Source organism: Phalacrocorax carbo, chromosome 3 (genome assembly GCF_963921805.1).
Source record: "Phalacrocorax carbo chromosome 3, bPhaCar2.1, whole genome shotgun sequence".
NCBI lineage: Eukaryota > Metazoa > Chordata > Aves > Suliformes > Phalacrocoracidae > Phalacrocorax > Phalacrocorax carbo.
Window position 1 is genome coordinate 22,702,143 of NC_087515.1, and position 20,934 is coordinate 22,723,076.

General features: G+C 37.7%; 1 protein-coding gene across 2 annotated transcripts in view; it reads right to left on the reverse strand.

The window, feature by feature from the left end:
* MTA3 (metastasis associated 1 family member 3) overlaps window positions 1-20,934 on the reverse strand; it is a 136,126-nt gene that overhangs the window by 44,099 nt on the left and 71,093 nt on the right. Inside the window, exons 10-14 of one of the 2 annotated variants that reach the window (XM_064446122.1) lie at window positions 16,366-16,440; window positions 11,094-11,152; window positions 8,439-8,563; window positions 7,051-7,202; window positions 6,329-6,551 (exon numbers count right to left, since the gene is read on the reverse strand). In XM_064446122.1, the coding sequence (XP_064302192.1) occupies window positions 6,329-6,551; window positions 7,051-7,202; window positions 8,439-8,563; window positions 11,094-11,152; window positions 16,366-16,440 (634 nt within the window). Of the gene's footprint in view, window positions 1-6,228; window positions 6,552-7,050; window positions 7,203-8,438; window positions 8,564-11,093; window positions 11,153-16,365; window positions 16,441-20,934 lie in introns of those variants that run through there. The other variant, XM_064446121.1, reaches the window with a different exon arrangement.

The following is a 20,934-nucleotide window of genomic DNA, read 5'->3' on the forward strand; positions in this document are numbered from 1 at the left end:
ACCACATACTGGGCCCCGCCAGCCCGAGGGCAGCCAGCAGGGCGGGGGAGGTAACCCTTCCCCTCAGCCTTGCGAAACCACATCCAGACCCTGTGTGGAGTTCTGTCATCCCCACTATAAATGAGATACAGACGTACTGGAGAAAGTCCAGCTATTAGAGAGTCCGGTTTGGGGACGGAGTATAGGATGTACACAGAGAGTCTGAGGGAACTGGGTCTGGTCAGCCTTGAGAGGAGAAGGCCAAGGGGAGACCTGGTTGCCACCTGTAACTACCTAGTGGGAGAGCATAGAGACCAAGCCAGACCCTTCTGGGAAATACATAGGGATAGGACAGCATGCTCTTGCTGTCTGTGGCGACAAGCTGGGAGATGGGAAATTCTCATTAGATGTAAGGAAAAGATTAATTACTATGAGGCCGATCGAACAGTTAACAGGTGCCCAGTGAAGCCACGAAGTCTCTGTCCTTGGAGAGACACAAACCTCACCTGGACAAAAGGCCCTGAGCACTTCAGCTTTGTACAAGGGTGGGATTAGAGACCACCAGAGGTCCTGTCCTGCCTACACGTCCTGTAAACCAGTGGCTGCAAGTGTCACAGGTCTGCCGGGATCCTCTGAAGGAATCGTGACATGTACATGCACAGCTGAACTGGCATCCAACTCCGCATTTCAATCAGCTTTTAACAAACCGTGTCACCAAAGACAGTTGCTGTCCAACTGTTACAGGGTAAAAGAGAAGTTTTTTTCAGGGATTAGCACCTGATTAAAATTAACTGTCTATGCAGCCCCCAAAGGATCTGTGCTGTTCAACGTATAAAAGATCAGGAAGAGGTGATTAGAGAGTTAAAGCTTCCTGATAAGAAATTACTGAGCATAATCAAAGCTAAAACCAATCGCACAGGATAGCAGCAGCATCAAGCAATAAACATAAATTAATTCTTAAGGGGTAAAATAACAGTAACACAGATATAACAGTAGATTCTACACCACCACCGTGCAGAAGAATTTACGGTGTCAACAGCTTTCTGAAAATATCTAGACAATACTAAAGAGCCGCCACTTAAAAAGAAATTAAAATCAGAATATTAGAAATTATGGTGATAGGAAAATAGAAAACACGTGACTCTCTCTAAAATGATGGGAAACCTGTATCTTGAAGTGGCTGTAATTTGGGGCACCATAACCCTAAAGAAGATACAGTACAATTAGAAAAACTCCAGGGAACAACATTACGAACCACAGTGTGAAATGGATTTTTATGAGGTTTAAACAGACCAAGTATGACTGTTGTGGGTACTACAGAGGTCAGCGAAAACAGGAATGCTGTGGAGAAGATGACAGCAAATGAGGCTTCTTCTTTTAGATTTGAAAGGATTTTTTAATTATTTCCTTTTTTTAAAACTAGATTTGTAGGACTCTCAAGCTTAGAGACTCTCATTGGGGAGTTATTTCTCTTTGACAATCCATCATATCACTATCAAAATTTAGATTATCTAACAAATGCTCTATGCATTCTCCGAATTGTATTCTTCTTAGAAACTCTGGGAAGAAAAATAGTGTCGTCTTTTAATTATTTTACTGGCTACTAAAACCTCCACAAATTGTATTCTAACAGTAGAGAAAAATATTTTCATCCTAGATGCAGCCAAAAGATCTTCTATAGCTATTAAAGCCAAGGATTTAAAAACCTGCTTGTGAACCCATACCCATGTATGTTACTCACTTCAGATGAATGGGTAGTTTTAGATCAGTAAAACATAGGTTGTATGCTTACAAGACAAACCAGTAACGTTTTGGATATTCTACCTAATTTTCACCTGACTTTACCAAACCAGATCATAAGAAGCAAGCACTGCGTACAAAACCTGTTATTAAATCTGCAGATTTAAAAGTATATTAAGTTTTAATCATGAACAGTATACCCACTTCCAGGTAACTATATATATTATAGAGATAATATATCACCATCCACTGAAAACATTTTGACAATCATGACTATGTGGATGTAGTTACCCAAATTTAAATTACAATAATTAATACATATAGTTTATATTGCTAAAACTATATCTGAGCAAGGAAAAATCCTTCAAAAATCTTCATGTGCTGAAGTAATACGGTTCACAGACGCACAGCTCGCTCTCATGCACGTATCAACATGCTTGTGAGCTGTAGACAGATCCCAACTTGTCAGTGACTGTCTGGAGAAGAATGCCCACTTGGGGTTCCTCTAATTAAAAGACCTTCCATAGATGGGATGGTTTTGTTTAACTTTCTAAAAAACGTGTAATACATTCAAACTAAAAAGAAGGTATTTTGCCAGCATGGGAATTTCCTCTTACTGAAACAGTTCACTAGTTCTAATTATTCCTGAAAATCCATCAGACAAGTTTATTGTCAACAACTACAGCGAGACTATTATCTTCAGACAGAACAAAGTCTGAGATTTCCATGATGGGTTGATCTCCTGGCAGGAGATGCCATGCCTTCTCAGCCTTCTGGGGACCATCCCTAGATTGAACTGGGAATGTAAATGCATCGTCTCCACTACCTCCTGCTGGCATCTGAGCAGGGGTCATGCTGTATGATTCACTAATGAGAAAAAAAATCTAATTCTCTGCACTAACTAAAGCAATGAAGAAGATAGAATAGGACCTTGTTTTCTGCCAGTGGATGTAAAGGGCTGAGGGAGATGATGTGGGTGGAATTACAGTAATAAAAAATGCTTTGTCTGGAATCTTGTTTTACCTAAAAGATGGTTGGGCCTCAGATTAGCATTCTCAGAGGCTTCTATGCCCCTCCAAGATGAAAGAAGTATCTGCAGATGAGTTCAGGTAGACTGCAAAAATCAATTTATTTTATGAGCAAGCTCAGACTGGCTTGTTCAGACTTTCTTTCTCAGAACTGGGAATTAGTATCATTTACAACCTGGCACTTCAACAAATTGCATAAGACTAGGAAGACACAAAATCCAGTACGCTGCTGGGGCAGGTGTCCTACCACCCTTCTCTCTTTAGATTGTATGGTTTCTCTGTGTTGGTATGGTGCCTACTGCAATGTAGTTGTGAAATGCAGTTGTTTTCAAGCACTGGTTTGGCACACACGAAGAGTTGGGCGAGTCTGACAAAGCATCTAAGAAGTCATTAGATTCAAGTTTCAGCACACCAACATGGAAAACAAATTCCAAATCAGTTCTTGGGATGTCCTAACCATCTCATGCCATATCACATCATGGCCAACCTGCTACTCTGGCCAGGTTACCAAGCACAATTGCAACTTCTCTACCACCACCACAGACACTCATTCAATATTTTAATTACTCAGTGGTATTCAACATATGAAATAATTACTGTTAATTTTCTCATTGAAAAATTTAAAAATCACCTGCATCAAGCTATCCTTAGAAAAGGGTTCAGGGCATTCAGGAAGAGAGAGTCTGTTTAGTTACAACATTAAAATCCAGAGTGCACTGAACACAGGTCACCAGATATAAGTACATGAACAACACTAGAAACCAGTTTTTTAAATTTACTTACTAGGCTTTACGCCTAGTAAATATTTAAGTCATATTTAAGAATATGACAATGACAATTGAAGTAAGAACACAGTACCATTCCAGAGAGATATTGCTAGAAACAGAATATGTCTATGTGTCTATGTGTGTATATATACATGTGTGTGTACACATAGAGAAACATGAGTTTAATTAATTAAATGAGAGATAATCTGGTTTCCACTATTATTTTATAATTTAAATGTTGTGTTCAAAAAGCATTGACAACTGTGATTTCTCCACCACCACCCCCCGCAATCTCTGTTAGGTCTAATCAGGAAGCATCAGCATTCAAAAAGACAAAATTGCAAGGTCCAAATTTTGCTTTAAATAAAAAGAATAATGAAAGGCTGATATTACAGGAAAAAAAAAATCTTTCTGCTCTTGATGTTAATCTGATGCCACAGAATCACAGAATGGTAGGGGTTGGAAGGCACCTCTGGAGATCATCTCACACACACCTCCCCCCCGCCCCAGCTTGAGCAGGGACACCCAGAGCAGGGGGCACAGGAACGCATCCAGGCAGGTTCTGAACGTCTCCAGGGACGGAGACTCCACAGCCTCCCTGGGCAGCCTGTTCCACCGCTCTGGCACCCTCACAGTAAAGAAGTTTGTTCTCATATTCAGGTGGAACTTCCTGTGTTCCAGCTTGTGCCCATTGACCCTTGTCCTGTTGTTGGGCACCACTGAAAAGAGTCCGGCCCCATCCTCTGGACACCCACCCTTTAGGTATTTATAAGTATTGATAAGATTCCCCCCTCAGTCTTCTCCAGGCTGAAGAAATCCAGGTGTCTCAGCCTTTCCTTATAAGGGAGATGCTCCAAGTCCCCTGATCATCTTCGTTAGCTCTCTGCTGGAGACTCTCCAGTAGTTCCCCTTCTTGAACTGGGGAGCCCAGAACTGGACACAGCACTCCAGATGTGGCCTCAGTAGGGCAGAGTAGAGGGGGAAGATAATCTCCCCACACCTGCTGGCCACACTCCTTTTAATGCACCCCATGATAGCGCTGGCGTTCTTGGCCACAAGGGCACAGTGCTGGCTCATTGTCAACATGCTGTCCACCAGCACTCCCAGGTTCTTCTCAGCAGAGCTGAGATGTGGCAATTTTTTATTCAAAAGAACAAAGAGGAAGCACTGCCAGCCTGACACAAGAATGACTATTTCCTGCTGAAAAGCTCAGCTTTTCACTCCTTTGTTTTAGTTGAACCGTGTACAACACTTGTTCTAGTATGATTAACAGTTGGACAAAACTTTTTTTTTCTTCTCTTTTTTCCCTCTTCCTTAAACAAAAGCTTCATCTTCTTTCACACCAACTTACCACAGTCAGTGAGAAGAAACGGGTATGGATAAAAGGATTCAAGGTTCAAGTGAACTTCTAAAAATAATTTTCATCTGTGATTTAGCAGAAATTAGTGCCAAATACATAAATTAAAAAGAACAGTGCTTCTGCCTCAGAAAGTAACTGTTATTTTGTATTAAAGATTAAAAATATAATCCTAGTCCAGCCTTAGCCACACTTCTTCCATGGAAGTACAACCCATATGTCTTCCTTAAATCTAAAAGCTGCTCCTGACTTGCATAGCTTTCAAAAAAAACCAGAAAATAGCCAGCAGGACAACTAAATAAGACAAAGACAATGGACAGACATATTCACCAAGTTCTGGATGACTGCAGAAGTAGGTGAAGAGTTTGCATGTGAAGAATGGCTGGTGTTAAAGTAAGTAAGGGGAAAACAATTATTCAAAAGCAGATTTTAAGCCTCTATGGAGTAAATTTCTCATCATCAACACTGACATCATTGGCATCCCAATTAAATAAGCTGGAAAAACATTTAGCATTAACCTAATAAACATGGTTATAAAACCAAACATCTAATATTCTAAAAACATCTCTTCAATTCTAGTACAATTCGCAGTACAATGAGCCAGCGCGGCTCATCTTGGAATACCAAGCATCTGTTCCAAGAACTGCATCTATGGAAGACTGGGAAACATAACCAAACAGTGTGAGCAGTAACGCAACGCCCTCTGCGCAGACACAAAACCTGCTGAAATATTCAGTGACTTTGCAGCAGAACTTGCACACATATGCACATAAAGAGACTTACTGTTGCTGTCTACAACAACTCATAACCTTTTGTCATACTACTAGTGAATGCATCCCTTTATATTTTGGCTATAAAAAGAACAAGCAGAATGTAGAATTTTATTTAAAATGAAAATTTAAAACTGGAATAGACAAAAAAAAGATGCAACTCTGATAAAATAATAACCATGGCTATCACCACCATCTGATCACCACAGTAACAAAGGGTTGTATTACAGGCCAGATTTAACATTCTTATACATCCTAAGCTCCTTATTCCTTGACCAACGCCACTGAGAAAAAGGAAAACATGTACAGATCTATACTTTGTGTTCAGCGAAAGAACAAACGAACAACACAAAAGCGAACTTCTTTCACACTGCCTAGTATGAAGTATGTTTTTTATGTCATAGCATTGATTTCCCCTCCCTGCCCAATTTTTTTATTGACAATTTTTTGTAAGTGAATGAGGTAAAAGTTCTCCCCCTTTCATTCACTGAAATCTTTCCCCAGCCTGAAATCTGTTCAAGGCAGCCAGACTTTATCCAATGTGTTGGTGATATGCTGGACAAATGAAAAAATGAAAAGCAAAAGCATATAGACAAGAAATGTTTATTGAAAAAGAAAATAAAATTAAAAGACAAAAATGGGTGGGAAGCACAGCACACAGAACTAAGAATTAAAAAAACATCTTACATTCTGCCTTAATGGCAGCACAGTTAATAGGGACAAAGGGACGTCTTGCTGCCTGCCGCAGCCGGAGGGTATTTTTGCAGACCTGACGGGCCAGTTTTGTCCAACACGTTGTGTGAAGAAAGAAAGCTTGACGCGTTTTCACTGCCGACTTTGGACTTCCAGTGTTACGAACTGGAGTTCCCTGTGTGGCCTGCCGGGACATGTGAGTTCTAACATGGGATTCCTACGAAAACAAACAAAAAATCATAGCACATACAGCTCAATTACAGCATTTTAAAAAATCCACAATTAGGATAAATTCACAAGGCTAATCAACTAATATGTTTAAGCACTATACAAAAAACCGGGACTTATGTATGAAGCTGTAAACGACAGAGCAGAGAACTCTTATGAGTGGATACATAATGCCACTCTAGATGAGAGACTGTCGTCATACTAACATTCTGTAGATAACACACCATTTGGTTCACAAGATGCCATTTGTCCACCAAAAGTGCATAAAATGGATGTTGGTTTATGTAAGACTTAGTTGAATAAAGACATGGCAGGACCTGCACACTGCTCGGTTCTACTTAAGACAGAAAAAGGATTTAATAAATTGAGTTTTGTAATACTGAAGTTGAACACAGACAAAAACAATCATTCCATTAAATATTCAAATCACAGCAGTCTTATAAAAGCACCACATTTTGTTTTAGTAAAGTTTATCTACAAAATCCTACCTCTGTAGGCTGGCTGGAAGACAGTTTATCTTCATCTGTCTGTGTGGGCATTTTCAGGCCACCATATTTCTTCCAATAAATCCAGCAAGATGCACACAATCGACACTGCATATTAGGAGGACCCCAAGAATACCACTGGTGAGACTGTGGAGCTAAGGAGGAGAAAACAGCACAGGTAAACTGGTGCACACTACACTCAGTATAATAAATCCAAATGCTGTGATAGGTTGCTTTATATGGCCATAATATGTGGCATCATAAGAACATTATATGGATAAATGTTTAATACACTTGACATGGTGAAAATAAGAACTTGAATATTTAGGTTATTTATTATTTACAAAAGCATCCCAGTAGTCAGCTCCAAACAGAAGTTTCAGAAATGCTTCCCTATTTAATTTCAAACCAGGGACTTCATATTGTCAAGAAGAGATTTTCTTTCAGGGGACTACCAAAAAAAAAAAGAAAACCTATAAATACGTCACTATTTCTGATCTTACCCTGGAAGACAAGCTTATTAAGTTGCTTGTTACTTATTAGAATTATTTAAGATCTGGGGTTTTTTTGCTCGAGACATGCAAAGTGAGTACTTAGAAATCAAGATGCACATAAGGAAAGGACAAGCACATCTGTTGACCTTGATGATGCATATGGACCTTATCACATGCATGCGGAGACTCAGCAGGAAACACTAATTTAACTTTTTTACTTTTCTTTTTGTAATCACAAGAAAACTATTCTTTTAAAAAAATGTGATTTGAAAAACAACAAAATATAGAACTGGAACTTTCTATATACAAAATATGGTTTTAATTTAATTGGTGGTTAAGATACAGGCAGTCATAGCAATGATAAGTAAAGAACTCTCACATGGTAGGCCCTTTCAAGTCTTTCCAGTTCCGGATTTTATTATATCTTCTCTCATATAACCTATGCTGAAAGCTGCTATTTCAAGAAGTCCACCACAAACACATAAACCACTGGAAAAAAACCAACATGCCCTCCCCCTGCCCCCCAACAACAGAGCCAGGGGAAAGAAAAACCGAAACAGAAAAACAACTCTCTTACAATGAAGCCAAAAATAAGTCTGAATCTAGTATTCTGAAGGTAAGGGAATAACATCTCAGTGCCATCATATTATACTACTTTATCTTTCTGTACTTTCTGAATTGCTAACAAAAATAATCATAAAGTTATCTGAATATTGACACTTAATATCTTGAAGGCAGCTCTAACTTAGAAGTTATTTCTGCCACACAAGTCACTGAAAATTATCCTCTACAGCATGCAGAAGTACATACATTTGTTTTTAAAAAACAGTGCATATTAAGATTAACACATATTCCTGAATTACTAAAGTATATAAACAAATAAATAAATTTACTTACTATAGCAACTTTCACAAGCCCGACCTATTACTGAGGCCTGTGCCTGATAAGAGGCTCCCATTGCTCCATTGACTGCAGCAGGTTTCCCATTGTTGCTAGATATTTGATTGGGATTCGGTTTATTGCTTAAAAAAAAAAATAAATTATTTTACTAACTGGTTAGTCAACATGAAAACAATCTAGTTCTGGAATTCTGATGTGTGGTGACAACACCTGTAAAATCTGCTCTAAACAACAAGACCAATTTTTATACTCCTCTAGCGTTTTCAGCACTGTCAGAGACTTGCTCTGCTTTGATACATTTACAGATCTTTGAAAAATGCTCTCACAGGATCTAAGCTACTTGACAAGCTAGTAAAAGAGCAAATATCAGGGTCAAGCATTAACAAAAGCCTGACACAGCACAGAATTTCAGAAGGGGCTTCCAGACAACAGACAAGGCTTTTCAAGGTGAGGCAGGACTTTGGGTGAAGTATAACCAGGAAGAGTAGTAACACTGTCTATAATACTACAAGGCTGTCCACCCTAGAAGAGGGTCTGCTGCCTCCTGTCTCAAGCTGAAGTACATTCCTTCCCACCAACTGCAGTAAATGTGAATATCCTACAACCCTGGCAAAGCTTGCACATATAATACCAGGCTTTTCTGTCTGGGTTCTCTCCTAAACTACCTTTTCTCTGAGAAGGCTGAAGATCTGCTTCTGGATAGTTTTGTTGTTGTTGTTGTATTATTATGTAATTATTGTTGACTATTTTACCTACTAGTACTTCAGTGAAGTAAGACTTCACAGGTCAGTTAATTCAGAGAGAATTAACATACTCCTCACTAGGCTAAATACAATCTTTGTAAAGTTCCAACTTTGTGGGTGTTAATTACCCTCTGACAAGCTATGCTCTCAATATAATGCAAGGCTGGATACACTGATTCCTAAGATGATGACTCGTTACTTTAGGTAGCATAAAATATATTCAAGCTATACTTTTATATATTATATACTTTTTAAATATATATATAATAAATAATATACATTAGTGTGTATATATATCTCTACAAGCTAAAATAACTGAAGAGATCTTCGCTGTACCAAGTCTCCAAATGCCAGTAAGTCTGTCTCCTGCCTTCTCCTTTTTCACCTTATCCAGTGAGGGACGCTTTTACAATTTCCAGATACTCTTTATCAAGTACCTTGGGCTCAAGGTACAAGAGGAGGGATTGAGAAATTATTAAGTCTCCCACGTTACTATATGTTGCTTAGTTACCTTCCAGAGTAGCCATGAACTGAAAGGGACTCTCTGGTACTGAGGACAGACCCTGCTTTCACAGGAAATACCTTATGATCAAGTTCAACAAGGTATTCAGCTCTCAGAATCAATTCTACTCAGATTTCAAATACAATAAATCAGTCCTGAAACAGAGTGTTAGCAACCCATTTGCCCACGAGTGCCTCAGATTGCACAGTTATCAAAGACTTAAGAAGTCCTACCACCCTCTTACCACTGATGATGGATTTTGTCTTGACATGGAGGCAAAAGACAGACAGTAAGAAAGATACGGGCAAAAATCCTACTTTTCAAAACTGGTTTTGTGATCTAAAACTAGTCCCTACTGTGAACATATTGGCAGACGTCCTGAACTATCCACAAGGACCAAGCAAATTAAACTGAAAAAGCATTATGTAAAGACTGAGCATCTTACAGTTTCCCTAAAGCAGCCGCTTCCTTGAGAGGATTAGGAAACACTCCCATTAGAGTGTTCAGCTTGTTTTAAAAGGTGTCATTTATTAGAGACTTGAGCTTTAAAACTCACAACATTTTTTCAGAGATGAGATTAAACGACTAAATTTAACAGTCTGCTGTTTGTATTATTGAATCTGGTTCAATAATAACAATAACAATGGGAAATTCACATATATGTAAACAATATACCCACAGAAAGCTTAAAAGAATGGCACCTGTAATCCTTTCTCTTCTCATAATATTGAGGAAATTATGAATATGAAAGGGACAGATTGTATCTTGTTTCTGTAAACTACATGTTAACAAAAGCAGATTTAGCACTGAGTTTAAATCTAAAAAAAAAAAACCAGATTAAAAATGCCTCAGAAGAAAATGGGTTTCATTAATAATACTTCTTCAAAGATAAAAGATTTTGGGCTGTGCGTTACCTTTAATTTACAGCCAGAACATCTCTCGCCTCTAGCCTGAAAAACAGACTGTATCAACAAGATAAAACTGTAATGGAAAGTATCTGATTTTATTTTGTGTAGCTACATTAACAACTGCTTCTATTTTGAAATATTGCATTTACACAAACATGAAGCGTTGTACTACAGGGATTTGGAAGTGATTATTCTGGAAAAACCGCTTTTTACATGATAAGGCTCCTCTTGCATGTAAGCAGTCCATGTAGCACTTGATCACCTTTTGTAAAATGGGCAGTTTGCAGGTCAAAGACAAGGGACTCAGTTAAATAGGAAGGTTTAACTTATGACAAGGGTTTGTGGAATTTTTCTGATTATATCTCTGTATATTCTGTTACTATATAACAAATACTAAGAAAGTAACTATTAAAAAGACAACCAAGAAAATATCATGCATGTTACTGCTTCCATTTTACCTGTATATTATTAAAAAAAATTACTTGATTGTTATACTTACTAGGTGGGGATGTACACTTGTTTCAATTTACTTTCTGCTTCAGCTGCTTTCAGACGTTTCTAGTTGAAAAATTAACACATTAAAATATTATATTGAAGTATGGGATTTCATAAAACTGCACACAATCCATCTTTAAATTATTTCTATTTTGTGATTCCACAAAAGCATCCAAAACAAGTGTAGAAATCTACAAGATAAAAACTATGAAAGACGAGTTCTCTATTTTTATTATTAGTTTGAAATTAGAGTACACAGCCCTCCCCAGTAAGACTCACAGGCCTCACAGATGACAACAAAACTGTAGAAGCAACAATTACAATTTACATAAATTACATCTACATAAACACGTAAAACATTGTTGCCAACTCTTATTGCAGAGCAAGTAGACACTAAACGAGTGAAATTGCACACTGTGAGTTCACGTAACTCAATACTGCCTGTGTGCTCTGTCAAGCCTGAGGCTAGTATTTTATTAGCAGCATAAGGAAGTGGAACAGTAAAGTGCACTGACTGTTAGACATAGCTAAACATCTACTTCCGTTAAGTGCCATTAAAACTGTAGCTCAGGAATACAGCAGTAGCAGGACAGCTACATTACTATAAAGATAGTCTGTGAATGTACTAAATTAGTACTTTCTTCATATTTGCAACTAACTCAAAACATGTTGCACTTAAGGTAGTATCACTAACTCCTAAAATATTGAGACGTTTTAGTTATTGCCCTGTATTATACAAGTAACTAAGATGACAATATTTTCAGCAGTGGCACAAGAAATACAGATTTCAGATGTCCACTGTTTATCTGAAACATTTGTCTGTATGTAAAAGATGAAGGGAGAAGAAGAATAAAAAAAATAATAAAAAAAAAAGAGTATTTCCCTGCTCTTCCTGTACTCAAGACATTACTCCTGTTCATTTGGGGGTGGGGGGGGAGAAAAGGAGTTGAAATTTAATTACAGAGTAAAAAACCAAGGGGGACATTGATGACCAGTAATAATAAATCAACTCTACCTGCCTGCCTCTCAGGATTCCCCCTTACTTTATCTGGTGTTTAAAATTCAATCCTCTGTCCCTCCTACAACAGCCAATTCTCTTCTCTGCTATACTCCTATCTTCTGATATCCAACCTTTGCAAGGCTTGCAATCCAGGGGGGTACTTCCCACCTTGAGAAACATATAATCAAAACACTCTGCTCAGAATCTCTTGCCTGAGCCATGAGGTGAGTTACAGGGTTAATCAGCTTTACTGGTCAAGTACCTGAGTAACCCTCCTCATGTAAACCACTGACTGCTCTTTTCCATTTCAGAAAGTTGCCTCTGTGCCATCCATCACTGTTAACTCTCATTTATAAAAACTGCATCTTTGAGGAACAGCCCTTGACAAACAGACTCCTAAGCAGTCCATGCCACCAGGAATTAATTCCTGTGCAATATGATAGCTCTTTTCCATTTATTTCCAAGATAGGCTTTTTTTTTTTCTTTAAACAGGTTTTTGCTGTTCACAGATGCCTAGTTGTGTTTGGAGCTATAGAAGTGACTTCCATTGATACATGTGGTGCAGTTGCAGTCCTCCCCCAGCACCAGGCTTGGCAACACTGCACTACCTTGAACAGGCCCATAGCAGAAACACAAACACAGATTCTCTGCCTGCCTAAGTCACTTTTTGTAAGAGCAGGGAGAAAGAACAGCAGCAGTATGCCCCAAGTCTCATAAACTGATAATTTTTAACCTAAGAACATTTCATAGGCCCAGCAGAAGAGCTCAACAGTGAACTCTTTTTGCTTAACAGCTTCAGGCTACATGCTTTCCACAACTGTCTCTTTCCTTTTCATATTATACCCCAACAATACAGAATTAGTTTTCAAACTGAAAATGCATGCTGACTGCAGGTCAGCAGGTAACACACACTCCAGGGAGGTTTGTAACAAACTAGTCCCGTTCTACAAAAAGAACAAATAAATCTCACTGCACACCTAGGAAGGTCATCAGGGCAAACGAGAAAAACACAGTTAAGGGAAAGAAATGAGGAAAGTAGCCTTGACGCACTGTCAGAACGTAAAGGCATTTGTAGGAAGCTGTATTAAGCCCTCACCACCGTGTCAGTGAGAAATGACTATACATGTTAATTAAATTTTAGCATACTTTTAATACTGGCACGGGGGCTGTAAGGAATGCAATTTTAGCAATTGCTTTCCTCCTTTATTTACTGAAGTGAATCATATACTGCCTTCTAGAAAATAATCACACAATGCCATTTCAGTTTAAGCTATATTTTTATGCACTGAAGCTATGGTTAACGTTGCGCTCTCAAAGCAACAGAAAGCACCACAGCTTAAATTCACACTGGCCTATCAGCTTTCAAGCACTGAGAGAGAAGAAAGGATGCAGAAACAAAACTATCAACAAACAGTTGCAATTTCTGAGACAAAACCTCTGCTTGTTGAAATTTAGAGGTTGAAAACTGGTAAACTGTCGTGGCTGGAAATTGATATAGAAAACATTCAGACAAGAAACGAAGCACCAGTTTGTAACAATAAGGGTAATAAATCACTGGAGCAATGTAACAAAGAAAGCTGATGCTTTTCCTGAAAAGAAACTTGTATCTGGTCTTAAACAGTAACTATTTCAAAAAAGTCCTACAGACTGCGTTGTAGGGGAGGTCAAGCTACACTAACCCAACTATTCACCTGGGCTCTACTACTTTTAATCAACTACCCTTGAAATTGAATGTTATTTCTTTTTAAGAACTTTTGTTACAAACATCCACTGACAAATATCTCAAGAAATGTCCATTTCCCTACCTAAGTACTGTTTTCAACAGTGGGAATAAATAAATGAGAGGTAAATGTAATACTACAGTAACTTAGTTATCCCTACATATGTTCTCCCTTTTTCTGTTGCAAAGCCTCGGTAAAAGCCTTTTTGCCTTGAATGAGATTTTAAAGGAGAACACCACAAATAACAAGAACACATTTCCTTCGGTGGAATGACCCACCTGGCCTTCCTCAAACACTATATAATGTAGTGGTTATGAAAAGTGCCAGATCACCAAGAATGATTACCCAAGGCCTGAATTCGTTTTGCTAGACAGGTTCAGCACAGACTGAGAACTTTAACATATCTATTTCCCTTCACCCTGACTTGAAGGGAACATGCTTTGAAGGCAAGATGGCACCAGTATGTCCTTTGCCATTAAATCGCCACTTTGGCTACCAAGCAAGAATAACATTTAGTAGCAATTATGACAGGGAAACCTTTCTTATGCCTGACACAATGCAGCCAATTCACACAAAGAAATAAAGATAATTAAAGAGCAATTTTTCATATTAAATCACACCGATCTAGAATTCAGAGACTGTATTTTATTAATAAGATTCAAGCATGTACCTCAGCCTTTTTGTCTTCCCATTCCCCCAAGCTGCCCCACCCCCCAAGCATGATATTTAGAGAAGAATGACTCTGAAATTGCCACTTTCTCACTGAACATATTTTCTCCCTGAAATGCATTCGATTATCACAGCTTGTTCTGGTGGGGGGGAAAAACCCTACAGATATCTTTTTTACTGAACTGTATTATTTTTACCGTTCCACAACTAACTAAACAAGGGCAGGATTAAGTTCTGATCTCTCATTAGGAAGGATTACAGAAATGTTAACCCGGATAGAAATGAGGTATTTGGCCTACACTGGTTTTGTTACTGATGATCTGCATGACCTTCAAAGGCTAAGGCATTAAATCCTGTAGTGTATTGCCATGTCCTGAGTTAGGATGTTCCAAGTTTACTTAAAGTAAAACACAGGCATTTATAAGAGTATTCACATTGTAGATAACCATAAAGCCTATGTGTTTTTCTTACACGTGAGGCTAAAAAAACCCTAGTCCTGCAAAAGGATACACAAACTCAACACACCATCACACACCTTGATCGTTGTAGCAACCAAATCACAATGAAGCCCTAGAGGATTTTAGAAAAGGAGTCCAATCTTCCACCAACCGCTCCAGAACAAGTATTTCAGAAAAATTTCACAGGAAACAAGATCAGTCTCTGAGCAACCTAAGAGTGTTGGCAAAAGTCAATTTGCACTTCAATTTATCCTTATTCCATAGCTTTCTGTATCAATAAAATCTCTTTATCTGATTCTTCAAGATCATCCATTGCCCAACCTTTAAGAGCTGACAAACAGCACAGCAAATCTCTGCTGGCAATACCTTTCTAGGATAAAGATTAACAGTGCAAAAGAAGTGTTAAAGGTGAAATGAATGGAGACAAAACCATGCCTTTATATACAGCATATTATTTTCTATTTGTATTATCCATACAACTAAAAGGTCCTAGTGATACTCAAGACTCTCCTATGCGGTAAAAGACTTTTCCCTTACTTTCCATACCCTAGGATGATGGTGTAGAAACACATTCAAATATACCAGAAAAACCTGAAGCAATCATCCTTTTGACACACACTAACAGAATCAGGAACAATTACAAAGATCCATTACAGAATACAATTTATTTTCAACATGCTGTACATACATAGCCACTAATTATGCAGCAAGTAAAGGAGCTACAGACTTAGGTGTTAAATCATAAATTAAATGTAGTATTTGAAAATATTCTGTATATCTAAATCAAGAAGTAATTCTATATAGAGCGCAATATATAAAAAACACTAACACTGAAATTTTGCCTAAACCTGCTTAAAATATCCCAGTGTAGGTACCCAATATAACCTTTTCTTGCTTCTGCTCCAGAGCAACCCAAGCAATTGAACATTCAATCAGAAGGATGAACACATCCACTGTGTGCAGAATGTTCTCTATTTTGTTTTTAAATCCTGGTAATGCCAAAGTAATGTTCTATCATGGAATAGCAATAAAAGGTTCATAACATCAGCTGCCACCTTTAACACAATGTATATTCCTTTTCCTTCCGTCCCATGCACAGCTTCACAGCTTGAAGCATTTGCTCTGTAGCCCAGTTCCTTCTTATCCCATACTGCACTAAGAACCAGGAATCGCACTGCTACAAACCAGCATACAATACAAATGGCTTAAAAAGCTGTTCACAGCTATGTGATGTACAGTAGGCATCAGAGCATTTGACAATGCACCCTCTGAGTGGCACAAAAACACTTGTCTATAGCCTAAAATATTACCCTATGCCTTCCACCATATTTCTTTTTAAGAATGCAAACAGATTTTTGTGCTGTAACAAGTTCAGATTTTTTTAAGAACGTGGCAGACCGGTTCATATTGAAATAGCCATTAAATTACCTGCTGCACGTATCTGTCAGTGGTTTTCCACATGTAATAATACTCAATGATGCTAGTCAGTGACTTCCAAGGAAGCTGAAAAACATTTGTTACAAATTAAAGTGGTTCCAAGACATTGCAATGTCCACATTTTATTAAACACATGTTAAGAGCAAGTATAGTTGATACACAAACACTAAAATGTGAACACATTAAATATGTCAATTAAAATCCATATAGAAATGAATACATATTACTATTAATGATATACAAACTTTCCTTATAGTTAACAAAGATGCAGAATAACAACAATATTACACATCCAAATCCAAGTGTAATTTATTCTGTTTAAGCCACATGGTTAAACAAAATGATAAAAACAGAACCCGGATTTCCATCAGGAAACACAGAGGGTAATATCTCTATTATAAAGTGTATCAGATGGAGAACATTATCAGGACTAAAATAAATCTTCTTGACAAGGCTGCATTCGAGTCTCACGACAATTTTACTCTTAAAAAATACAACAGTTATTGTACTTGGTTCACATGTTTTTCAAGTCCCCAAAAAACCACTAGTTTTGCATAAACCTCTGAATACTCTTGACCATTAAACAAGAAACAAAAGGATGCTAGGGACAAATGCTACTTAAGCAACGGGAGTGATACTGACAATGAATATTTCACAAAAATCTCTGTGCAGACTCAGGGCAAGTGATAATGATTATTATTATTTTAGGTGCACGTGTTCATTGGTAAAGTGAAGATGTATTAGCCTAAGTTTAAGGGACAAAGTTAAGCATATAGCAGCCATTTTTAATTACTACCAAATCACCTATTTAACTCTACACATTCTTTCCATCATTGAAATTAGTAATTCTCCTACAGAATTCATGCAATTTTTCTTCATAACCTAGGAACATGCTGCTATTTTGTGCACGGCTATTTCCATGCATTAATGCTAATATTCTCTACTCTCCAGAAATAAGGATGATTTTTAAGAAGCTGCAGAAAATACACAGGTAGAAACATTATCTTTCCACCCTTATTCACTCCACTTTGGGGCTTTCTCCATGTCCTAAGCCAAAAGAACAGGTTCCCAAACCTCTACTCGTGTACCTAAAAGCAACACAGGAACACTGTATCAAGCTGCCTCTCTCAGCATGCAGGAGCTCACAGCCAGTTTTTCAAGCTGCTTGTTTGCATATCTGAATCTGGCTCCCACCTCTGCCTTTCAGGAGCTGGGATTTGGGTCCAGACTCAGTTGTGAAATCTGTTTGAGGCAGTGTACCACAGTATGCAAATCCCTGGTCCAAACAATAGCAGTTTTGTCCATTTGCATTTAACATATAGTGGTGTAACAAATGCATAAGCTGATGTTGTAATAGATAGCAACACAATTTGGTTTACTAAAATCCTTTAACTTTCTCAGGTCAATTATGCCTTAAGATAAGTCTGCCCAGGAAAAGGCCAGTGATGGGAACGTGTTTGGTGTCACGTGACAGATGGGCTGCTTCTCAGTCTCTAGGTCCATACTCTTTCTAGCATCCAGATGAAACACTGTCAGCCCAACTACCTGCCATTACCAACTAGTGGATTTTAGCTTCTCCATATTTATTTTCCTTCCTGAACACACATTAACACACTCATGCTACAGATTATCTTTGACATTTCTCTAGAAAATACTTCAATCTGTTTTAACTATGATTGTGACACCAGTGTGTTCGTTCACTCAGTAGGCATCTACAATTAAAGAAGGATAATTAAGGTGGTTGGACTGGGTAACCATAATCCTTTTACAACTTTGATTCATAACTCAGAAAACCTGTTTGACAGACTGAGTATGAACATCCTGTATTCTATTTACCTACGCACTTAACATGACAAAACACTGCGGAGGCACATGAATTTTCCACAGGTTGCTCTGAACTGCCAGAGAAGCTGTGAACAGCCATAGAATAATGTACTCTCATTACCAAATTCTATTAAGCACTAACTGAAAGAAGTAAAAATGACCATATCTGTGACATTTTTGCAGGAGAAAATTAGCAAAGAGGTGCCAGCAGTACAAAACAAGGGAGAAGGAATTTTCAGTTTCTTCAGTTCCTTCACAGCAAAAATGCACCACTTTAATTAGACCAGCGGGAGTATCTTAAAATGAACATGTAACTTTAAAGCATGTTTCCACAATTTTCTGAAGTTGGAAAACCGTTGCTCCTGGTTTTATAAGTGGTTTAAGTCTGAGTCCCAAGGCCTTTCCTGCCATACCTGAGATCTAACAGTTATAAATTTGTGAAAACTGTTGATAATGAAAAATTAAGAATTAAAAAGTGTGACAGCTGTCTCTTACCATTAGAAAAATAGTTATATTTGGAGATGACAAAATATTCAGTCTTATTCCATTCTACCACCTTGGGATATGAAATAATTCAAGTACACAAAGTAAATTCAATTAATTTAAAAAGTTTAGGTCGATTAGGATTCACACAGGTTCTTAAAGACAGCAGAACCTAAATAAATGAGCTCCTATAACAGTTGATGAGTCATCAACTGATTAAAATGATTATTCAAAGGCAAGGCTGGTAATTTGATAACAAATGAGCTTCTGTCTATTAAAAAAAAGTAAACTCTTATGCACCATTTAATTTATAATAATTGTTTTGCTTACTAATATTTAATATTTATAGCTTCATGCTTGTGCCAGTTCTTATGAATCGCTGGAGAAATAAATGAACCTGCCCATTGGAGAATGATCATGTAAGGGCTGCAATTGCAGCTGCCATGCCTTCCAACTCTCGGCCGATTCAGAAAAGGCAACTCCTCTGGCATAAAATGACTCAAGCAGGGGCTATGTAACCTTTCTGCTTCAGGAGACCACTACCAACTCCTTTCTGCCATGCAACATGACAGTCTTGTCTGTACTTTGGCACCACTGCACGATTTCTTAGGTTCAATCTCACAATTTAATTTTATCGTTAGTTCCCACATGGACACCTGAACAAGTTACATGTACACTAGCAGTGCAGTAGCTTCTTTTCATGCTCTTACATCACATGTAAGGGTACTTTTCAGTGACTAGCCTCTGAAGAGAGGGATGATAATAGATAAATGTATTGTCATGAAAAATCACTGCTTAAGTGCTACATATTTATACCTACCGTACCTTGCAGAAACTTCATATATCCATGATCTGAGCCTTGAAGGACTATTTTAAATTATTACTTAAAACCAAATGTTTGTTTTCAAATTCCTATACTTTTAGAATGCTATATAGCGAGAACACATAAATTCTACTCTAGAGAAATTAAGATATCCCAAGATTACATAATGATTAATATAACTGAAAGATTTGTGCACTAAGTTACCAATATCATATAAATTGATATGTAAAACAGATGTTCTTCTAATGATGTTTTTAAAATGACATGCCTCTTTTCCAAAGGCATAAAAAAAAGTAACTAAGGATAGAAAACATCCCTGTTCTAACTAAATGAGACTATAATTAGTGCCCACATCCATTTCTGCTGCACTCTGACTCATCATTAATGTGCCCTTGGCAGGCTACGCAACCCTATCTCTAGACCTGTGCATGTCTAGCACTTTGGGAGGAGGGCAAGGGAAAATATCTCTGTTTTGGGAAGGAAGATTCAGTGACGGAGGGTATCAGGAGTCTACCGGAGATAAAATCTGAACATTCTAAACAGCTTCTAGTAGACTCAGTCAAATATCCAGCATTTGAACGTTACAAACATGTAAGTGATTCCTGCAACACATTACTCCACTTTATCGGTTTAATGCATGCATATCAACAGAATTACATGTAACATAACACAGAAATTACACAGAAAACAAAAATACTACATAAATACCAGAGACAAGGCTTAGGTATACTTGGTCACAAATTGTTAGGACTCAACTTGTCAGCAGCCAATAAAGTCTATAATATATGATTTAGGCATTTTGAAAAGCTAAATACTATGTACTAGGAAACATTTAGTTAGAAGACATAGCTACTGAACTCTGTACAACTACAGCTGAGGACCATTTATCTGTATGAGTAATAATAAGGAATTGGAGTTTACAATAAGATTTCAGTTCTAAAACTCTATGAAACCTCCTTTTCCAATCATATTTTCTTTAACTTAACAGAGCTATTTCATCCATGATGCAATTTTCAACCTTATGTGATGAATGCAGCGAACATTTTCTCCCTTAGGAATCTCAAAAATAACACGCAGATATAATACACCTGTTAAAATGTCAGTTCTTCAGAAAAACAATAGCCTTCCCTTCCCACCTTCATTCAATTATCTGTTTCATTTCAGAACTGTGAAAGTGAAGAAAAGACAGCTTAATTCAGTGCCAAGCTTCCTCCCACTGGTCCACGCTCTATCTTGGAAGGACTTCTACATTTACCATACAGTACCATTTTCCCCTCACAAAGATTATTAATAACATCTGCAAAGAAAAAAAAATCTGAGCTCTCAGAGTCAAGCAGAACAAATTGTTGTGGAAGTGTTTCAATCGACGTCAGTCTTAAATAATGGAATTCCTCTGGCTCAAATACTAACCTGTTCACAAAGCCCAACTT